Raw genomic sequence first — 9518 nt, 5'->3', positions numbered from 1 at the left:
GGTTGGGGGCGGGGGCAGCTGCTTTAGCGGTTCCTCCGGCGTCCGCTGCGCAGGGACAGCCGGTCTGTCAGGCCAGAGAACAGAGATGTCGCTCCAGCGCCAGGTCTGGTGTGTACTACTTTGCTCGGGCTGTCGGAACACATTACCCCACCGGGCGGCTTACAACACAGGCACTGACTCCCCAGGGCTGGAGGCCAGATCCCCAAAGTCACCGCGTCAGCAGGCTGGGCTCCTTCTGACGGCCGCCTCTCCAGCTTCTGGTGGCTCCAGGTGTTTCTTGGCCGTGGCCGCGTGCCTCCAACCTCTGCCTCTGCCTTCACGTGGCCTCCCCCGTGACTAAGTCCTCTCTTCTTATCAGACACCAGTCATTGGATTGGGACCACCCCGATCTAGCATGGCTTCATCTTATCGCATCTGCAAAGACCTTGTTTCCCGAGAAGGTCACGTCTGCAGCTTCCAGGTGGACGGGACTTGGATGCGGGACACCCTACAGCCCAGTACGCAACACCCACGCCAGTTTCCAGTCACCCCTGTGCACGCACACACCTGGGCGCCGAGGTTTCTCTCCTCCTACCCAAGCTTTACGTGCCCAAGGCTTGAAAAGTATAAAAATATGTTGCCTAGTCTTTCTTTGGCTCTGCCTCGGTTTCCCACGTCCTACTTTGAGAGGAAAATGAGCAATAGTGATGATGATGCAAGGATGCTACATGAGCAATCGTGTTTCCTTGTGATGTCGGATCTGATAGGTCTTCAGCCCACGTGCCGTAAGGACTAATTGTTTTTCAGGAGGGTTGGAAAGTAGAATATAAGGATCCTGACTAATGATAGCCTTACTTTCTCTCTTTTTAAAAAATCATTCATGCCTAGACCAATTATTATCAAATCCTTGGGAGCCTCAGACAGGAGCTTTTTCAAAAATCTCCCCAATGATCTAACCCCTGACCTAAAGCTTTGGGTTTTCTGGTTCAGAGTTTTGTTTACATTCTTTATACAGATCCAACCTGTTACTTTTTAAAAAATGAGCAATTTCAAACAACAAAATTGAAGCAACACCTCAGTGAACACCTGTATATGCATCACTTAGATTCTACCATGAACATTTTACTGTTCATTCTGCCATCTGTCCACTTATCCACCCCTCTGTCTATCCACTGAACCATCTTATTTTTGACCCCTTTCAGCATAAACAGCCAACATCTCTATACTTCCCCATAAGTACTTCATCATATATCTATCATTAACCAGATTAACACTTGTTTGTAGGTCTTCGCTTTAGGTGTCATATTTGTATCCAGTGAAAGGCAGAGCTGAAGTGTCCGTTAACTGGGCTCTGACAACGCACACACTTTTATAACCCTGACCCTATCAGCGCAGAGAACAGACCATGGACCCAGAGGTTCCTGTACCTATCTCAGTCAGTCCCCGCCCCCATCACTGTGCTGATTTTTTTCCCATCACACATGAGATTGGCCTATAACTTTACAAAATTGGAGCCAAACAGCATTTGCCCTTTCCCCATCGGAATTCTTCTACTTAGTTATATTTAATTTCTACAGTGGCTGTATCCAATTATCACAAACTTAGCAGCTTAAACAATGCAACTTTATCTTCCAAGCACAGGAGCTTCTGACCCTGTGGAGTGTGGGGGTGAACCACCCTCCCCACGCATGGCTGTGTTCTTGTTCACTAACCCAGAAGCTCTCTGAACCCCATCCTTTTCTGTTTTTATGGAGGCTTCATTACACAGGCATGACTGACTAAATCATTGGCCCCTGGTGATGAATTCAACCTCCAGCCCCTCCCCTCCCCAAGCTTGGGGGTGGGACTGAAAGTCCCAGCTCTCCAATCCCATGGCTGGTTCCCCTGATGACCAGCCCTGTCCTTAGGTCATGGGGGGGGGGGGCTTTCCAAAAGTCACCTCATTACGTATGCTCAGAGTTTGTTATGAACAACCGAAGACACACATTTCACCTTTATTGTTCTGAAACTATTTCAGGAACCAAAGACAAAATCAAATGTAACAAAAGGTGCCTATTGCTCTAATCACTGAGGAAATCACGAGGGCTTTGAGGCTGTGAGCCTGGAACCGAAGACCAGAATTTCTATTTATTATGTCACAATTACATGCTCGTCCTCTGTCTCCAAAGCCAGCCTGGGCCTCTCTAGCCTCACCATACACCACTGGGACTTCTTTTCTTCCCTGTTCAACTGTTAAGGAAAGTGATGACAGGGCCCACCTGGGTGATTCAGGATAACTTCCCCATTGAAGGTGAGCTGATTCACACCCTGAATGCCTCCTCACCATGTAAGCTAACGGAGTCAGGGTTCTGGGGATCAGCCCTCGCAGATCTTTAGGAGGGTGTTATTCTGTCTACCTGTGTCTTCACAGCAATCCTGAGACTCATCCGTGTTGCTCATGTTGGGTAGTGTAGTGGGTAGTGTTCTGCACGAAATTACGGGTTTATCCACTCTGTTGGTGGACAGCTGGGATTCTCCCCCTTTGGGCTATTATGAATAAGGCTGTTTTGATCAGTGTTGTTCAAGTCTTTTGATGAGATATGTGTTATTTCTCTTGAATAAATACGTAGGAATGGAACTGTTGGATCAGAGAGTAATATATATTTCATTTTTTAAAGAAATTGCAGACCTTTCCCCCAAAGTGATTATGTCATTTATCCTCATTTATCCAGCAACAATCATGTAAGAGTTTTGGTTGCTTCGCATCCTTGCAAGTAATTGGTGGTATTGATCTTTTTAATTGTAGGAATTCCAGTAAGTTGGTGGTAGTATCTCATGTGGTTTTACTTTGCATTTCCCTGATGACTAATAATGTTAAGCACTTTTTCTTGTGTTTATTAGCAGTTCCTGTATCTTATTTTACGGAGGAGTCTCATCAAAACTTTTGCCCATTTTTAGAGGATTGTGTTTTTATTATTGAATTGTAGTAGTTCATATATTCTGCAAACCAGTCCTTAGATATATGTTTTCCAATTTTTTTAAAAAGTTGTATAATGTGTACGTGTTTCCTTAAAGATGCTGTGCTTTGATGAGAAATTTTTATTTGAATATAATCTATTTTTTTTCTTCTAGGTTATTTCCTTCTGTGACTTCTTTAAGAAACATGTGACTACTCCTAAGTCACAAGGATTTTCTTTTATATTTTCTTCTGAAATTCTATGGTTTTAATTGTGATCTATTGCAAATCAATTTTTGTATACGGTATGACAAGGAGTCAAGTTTCCTTTTCCTACAAAATGGAAATCCAGTTATTTCAACACGATTTGTCGAAAGGATTCTCTCTTGCTCTGGGGATTGTTCTGGCATTTTTGTTGAAAACTGGGAGACTATATAAATAAACGTCTATTAATGGGGTCTCCATTCTATTCCATCCGTTTGTGGGTCATTTTGCCCCTATCATACTGTCTTGATTACTGGAGCTTTATGGCAAATCTTAAGTCAGGAAGTTTAAGCCCTCCTACTTGGTTTTTCTCTTAAGGGATTTCTTTGGATATTCTAGGTTCTTTGAATTTCTATATAAATTTTGGAACCTACTTACCAATTTTTGTTTTAAAAATCTGAGATTTTGATTGTAATTGAGTTACTGTGCTAAGTATACAGATCAATTTGAGAAGAAATGACATCCTAACAGTACTGAGTCTTCCAATCAGTGAGGATGATGTATCTCTCCATTTACTGAGGTTTTAATTTTCTTTATAGTGTTTTATAGTTTTTAGTGTAGAGTCTTATATATCTTTTGCTAAATTTGTTCTTAAATATTTTGTTTTAGATGGTATTATAAGTGGACTTGTTTTAAATTTAATTTTCCAATTGTTGGCTAAAAATATAAATGTTATTAATGTAATAATCTAGTACTACTTTAAATTCATTTATTAGTTACCGTCATTTCATAGATTCTTTAGGATTTTCTGTATATGCAGTTATGTCATCTGCAAATAGTTTTTTTCTTCTTTTATACAGTTACGTCTTTCATTTCTTTATCTTGCCCATTGCGCTTTCTAGAATCACCAAGACAGTGTTGAATAAAAGTGATGAGATAAAGTATCCTTGTCTTATTTTGTGCTCCTAAGGGGAAAGTATTTAATAATTTACCATTAAGGATGGTCATTAGCTGCAGATTTTTCATCAGATGGAAGATGCTCTCATCCATTTCTGAGGGTTTTTTTTCCTTTAATCGTGAATGGATATTGAACCTTGTCAAATGCTTCTTCAGAACCTATTAAAACAATCATGTGGGTTTCCTTCTTTTTTTCTATTAACTTGGAAATTACCTTTTTTTACTTTTTGTTTACTAACAGGGTGGTTGATTTTGATCAACATTAAACCAATCTTGAATTTCTTAGATAAACCCAACTTAAAAATACATTCTTCTTTTCATACATGTTTAATTTATACTTGCTAATATTTTGTTCAGAATATGTGTGTTTATGAGGGTTACTGATTTGTACTTTTCTTCCTATTTTTTGTTTTTGTTAATGTTTTTGTAGGGTTTTGGTATTAATGTTAGATCGGACTCATGAAGTAATTGGAGTGTTTATCCCTCCTTTGTTTTCTTTTTTTTTTAAAGATTTTATTTATTCATTAGAGAGCGAGAGCGACAGAGAGGGCACAAGCAGGGGGAAGGGCAGAGGGAGAGGAAGAAGCAGACTCCAGGCTGAGCTGGGAGCCGACACGGGCTTGATCCCAGGACCTGGAGGTCATGACCCAAGCCGAAGGCAGACACTCGACCATTTTAGCCACCCAGGGGCCCCCTTCCTTTGTTTTCTGGAAGAATTTAGGTGACATTTATACTACTTTTTTTCTACAATATTTGAATTCAACACTAAAACTATCTGGGCCAGACATCAAAAGTCTTTTTGATATTAATTCAATGACTTTAACAGATACAGGATTATTTAGATTTTCTGTTATCTGTGCCAATTTTGAAAGTTTTTCATCTACAGAAGTCCCATTGGATCTTTTTCTCATAACTTTGGTTTTTCTCCTCATTTCATTCATGCTTTCTTCTACCTTCTCAAACATATGGTACATATTTATAATTGCAGTTTTAATATCTTTTTCTGTTATTTCTATTACCTCTGTCATTTCTTTCTTTCTTTCTTTAGAGAGGGACACAGCACACGAGGGGCAGAGGGAGAGAGACAATCTTAAGCGGGCTCCATGCCCAATACAGAGCCCGACACAGGACTTGATCCGACGACCTTGAGATCATGACCTGAGTCGATATCAAGAGTGGGACCCTGAACCAATTGAGCCACCTAGGCACCCCTCATCTCTGTCATTTCTGGGTCTGTTTCTTTGATGATTTTTCTACTGATTATGGGTCATATTTTCCTGTTTTTTTAAACTCAAATTTTTTAATTGAAGTGTAGTTGACATATGATATTATGTTATTTTCAGGTGTACAACATAGTGATTTAACGATTCGGTATGTTATGAAATGCTCACCACAGTAAGTATAGTTACCATCTGTCACCATGTGTTATTACAATCTTATGGACTATGTCCTCTATGGTGCACTTTTCACTCCTATGACTTACTTATTTGATAACTAGAAGTTTGTCCCTCTTTACCCCTTTCACCTATTTTGCCCATCCCCCATCTTCCTCCCCAGTGAATTCTCTGTATTTATGAGTTTTCTGTATTTATGGGTCTGTTTCTGTTGTTACTGCGTTGTTTGTATTTTCTTGTTTCTTTGCATGACTAGAAAGTTTTGATTGGATGTTGGACATTTTAAATTTAACATTGTTGGGTGCTGAATTTTGTTGTTTCAGTATTGTTGAGTGTTGTTCGGGGATGCAGTTTAGTTTCTTGTAATTAGTGTAATCTCTTCAAAGCTTGCTTTAAAACCCTGTGATGTGGGCTCAGGACAGCCTTTAGTCTAGGGATAATTTATTCCTATTACCAAGGCAGTACCCTTTTGAGGACTTTACTGATGCTCACGTAGTAGGAGCTCTTTCGACTCAGGCTGGGGAAAGTATGACCTGTTCTCAGCCCCATGTGAGCTCCATGGATTGTGCTCCTTTACAATGGCTCTTTCTCTGGCCTCTGGTACATTCCCCATATACATGAACAGATAAGTATCAGCCACATTTTCAAGGGTGCATTTCTTCATATTTCTGGAGCTCCTTCTTCATTGGTTTTAAAACCAGAAATTCGAATCTTCCCAAATCCTAAATTCTTCCCAAATGCCAAATTCTGTCTCCTCAATTCAGGGGGACCACTAAGCTCTGTTTGGACTCTGCTTCCTGCTCTGTCACGAGCAGACTCTCTCCAGGTAATAATGTGGGGAAGTCTTCGGGCTCATCTTATCTGATTCCCTTCTCTCAAATAAATGGTTGGTGGGATTTCTGTCCTGAGCTGAAATGTCCAGCATCTAATCCGAATTGGCAGCCATGCAAAGAAACAAGAAAATATGACTCATAGCCATTGTTCCACATATTTTGAACAATATATTTTTGCATCTTTTTGTTTTAGATAGGAGGGTAAATCTAGCCTCTATTGCTCCATCCTGGCTGAACAGAAGTCTCTGTGGGTTTTGATCGTAGTTTTCAGCCGTACCATCCTGTTACTATGGCTAAAGGTCATAGAACAAGAAACTCACAATGTGGCATTTCTTCCGAATTGTGTCTCCCTTCCAAAATCTGCTTGTTTTAATTGACTCTCAGAGCCTCTGGGTAGTTGTTTGGTATTTTGTATGTATTCAATGATTATTCTATTCAAGAGGTTGGTCTGTTGAGAGGTGAAACCAAATTTTATCTTTTCTTAAAAAAATGCAATTTACTTAATCCTTAATATATCCCCATTAATACTGCCAACCAATGTGAAAACATCCTCTCATCCTCTGGTTCATGGTCTGGTTCTTCCTAGGCTGGACCCAGTCTATGTCTAAACTGTGAACACTTCTCAGTAAGTAAATCATGACACCTTCCTTTCCACCAGCTGGTCAGTTGCCTATCTGTTTCCTGACCTTCGCTCGCCCTTAGACCACTTGGCACATAGTCCCACCTGAAAGGAGCTTTGAGCATTCTGTGATGGAAGCAGCTTTTAAGATATAATACAACAATAATTCATATTATTAATTCATTAAGTAAGTTCTCAGGCATTCTGTAGGTGTTAGAGATAAAGTTGAAAATCAAGGTTTCTGTTCTCAGATCGTTTGATTGTAGGTCAGAAGAGCGAACAGGTGGCATAAAGCATCAGGAAACATGTGTGAAAGAAAGTATAACACACTTAGGTAATTGTTATAAGGCTCCTAATGACGTCCAGTGTGGATTTAAGGGAAGCATTGTACAAATCGGCCTCGGGGGGCAGGGGCGCTGCATAGGGCTGTGTAGGCACAGGACGGTGCTAGTGGCACCGATCCCCGCCCCCCCTTGGATAATAGTCCCTGCACAACAGTCCACCATATGGCCTTGGAAGAATGCAGAAAATCCTCAGGAGACAATTTCGAAGAAAGACTTGAAGTATGAATACTCATTTACCAACAATGATAGCATAAATTAATATTTGGATGGCTGATTGTGACCTATAAAACCCCGTCCCTCCACACCCAGCTGACATGCCGTTTCACGAGGCGGCTCCCAGCGCGTGAAGGCTGACCCCTGAGGACCCTGCCCTTTCAACTCAGTAAGACTCATTCTCCCTTATTCCAAACGTTCCAAGTGCTTAGCTCCCTCACTTTCTGAGCCACAGACTGGCTTCTGGGGACTTTTGACTCCTTCAGTTGGGCCACCCTTCCTTCCTGGATTTTGGGTTCACATCATCTGGGGTTTGGGCTGCTTGTAGCACAAGTGGGAGATGCTCCTTCCACCCGTCCAGGGAGCTCAGGAGGCTCCGTCACCACCGTAGGGCTGTGGCATCCAGACACACGTGGTTGTTAGTGGCTATTGGTTACAATACCGATACTCTTTTATTTTTTTTTTAAAGATTTTATTTATTTGACAGAGAGAGAGATCACAAGTAGGCAGACAGGCAGGCAGAGGGAGAGGGAGAAGCAGACTCCCCGCTGAGCATGGAGCCCAATGTGGGGCTTGATCCCAGGACGCTGGGATCATGACCTGAGCCGAAGGCAGATGCTTAACCGAATGAGCTACCCAGGCGCCCCGATACCGGTACTCTTATTTCTGGGTGGAAACTGAAGGTCAGAGAAGGGAGGCCATCAACCCAGGTCACAGGATAATTAAATCATGGAATTGGGGTGTGGACTTTGGGTCTTGGACTTGGACGCTGTGGTCTTTCTACCCCACACCCGTGGTCTTTCCGGAAGTTGATTTCACTCTTTATTCACATCCAGGCCATGTATCACCTGGGAGTCACCTGCTCGAATGCTGGTTGCAGCTCTTCCCCATCTTCCTGATCCCGTATTTTGTGAGTATCCTGCACCACCCTGCCCTTCCCCTTATCTGGCCCCAAGGCATCTAGCTTTTGTGTTTTGTTTAGTTTTGTTTTCAATCCACTTGAAAATTTTCCTCAAGGCTACATAGTAATGTACATTTCTGTCCTCTCAAAGAGCTCTATGGAAGTTAGGGCACGCTTGTATAGTTAACCTGATCATCTTGAGCTGCCTGTCTGGGGTCCTTTTCCACATGGGCAACTGCCTCATTGTGTCTTGGAACATTTAGCTCAGATGGCAACCGTTAAATCACCACCAATAATATAAGCATAAACAAGTCTATAATTTACCCAATTACTAATGTCTCAATTTTTGAAAATAATTTTTGGACAGATGGTTCATTAAAATGTAGTTGAAAACATTAAAAGTGTTACAGACACATAATGAAATATATAGATAATGCTTCGATGTCATGTTTGAAAAGACCGTCCCCCCGCGGCTAGGGAAAAAGGCAGAAGTTTTTGTTTCTAAGCAAAAAGGAAAGGGAAGATTTCATAATTATGTTCATGTAATTAAGTTTTGGGTTTGTCCATGTATTTCAAACCTTATAATAACACAAGTTATGTAAAAGTGATTATTGCAAACCTTTACCATCCCCTCAGGATATTAAGAACAGTCTTCAAATTTTATATAGACAAATCTGTTCTTTTGTGATTTATTCCATTTTTTATGCTTAAAAAGTTATTCCCCACCCGAGTCAGATAAATATTCAGCTATATTTTCTTTTTGTTGTTATGACTTCATTTTTTACAATGAAGATTTTTAATTATCCCTAATTAGCTTTGTGTATTTGGGAAGTGAGACTTTAAACTGTCTCTCCCCCGCCACAGAGGGCCAGTTTCCCCACACAGTCATTAACTCATCTATCTCTTTGTAACTGCTGTTCAGTCTTTCTCTACTATATTTTCAGTCCATCTGTATTTTCTGCAGATATTCCGTGGAGGGCTCTCTCCCCCTGACTTATGTGCACATCTTTGCCTCACAGCTGCTCTGCTCTCATCAACGTGCCTCTCAAGTGCAAGTTATAGCTGAGATAACATACTGTTCTGTTATTCTTTTTGTTCTTTCTTTGGTTAGTTTTAAACTCTTTTTTTCTTTTCTTTTT

General features: G+C 41.1%; 1 protein-coding gene across 1 annotated transcript in view; it reads left to right on the top strand.

Annotated features, from left to right (window-relative positions):
- The first annotated feature begins 2208 nt into the window (after positions 1-2208).
- The window catches only part of RPS6KA2 (ribosomal protein S6 kinase A2), a 360649-nt gene continuing 353339 nt past the window's right edge, over positions 2209-9518 (top strand). Inside the window, exons 1-3 of the mRNA XM_073894222.1 lie at positions 2209-2269; positions 8315-8388; positions 9344-9430. Coding sequence (XP_073750323.1) covers positions 2224-2269; positions 8315-8388; positions 9344-9430 — 207 coding nt within the window. The 5' untranslated portion in view covers positions 2209-2223. The remainder of the gene's footprint in view (positions 2270-8314; positions 8389-9343; positions 9431-9518) is intronic.

The sequence above is a fragment of the Callorhinus ursinus genome, unplaced genomic scaffold, assembly GCF_003265705.2.
Source record: "Callorhinus ursinus isolate GAN/ISIS: 27379988/994484 unplaced genomic scaffold, GSC_fseal_2.0 scaffold6, whole genome shotgun sequence".
NCBI classification, from domain to species: Eukaryota; Metazoa; Chordata; class Mammalia; order Carnivora; family Otariidae; genus Callorhinus; species Callorhinus ursinus.
The sequence above is the reverse complement of the archived record's forward strand: the minus strand, read 5'-3'. Positions and strand labels throughout refer to the sequence as shown.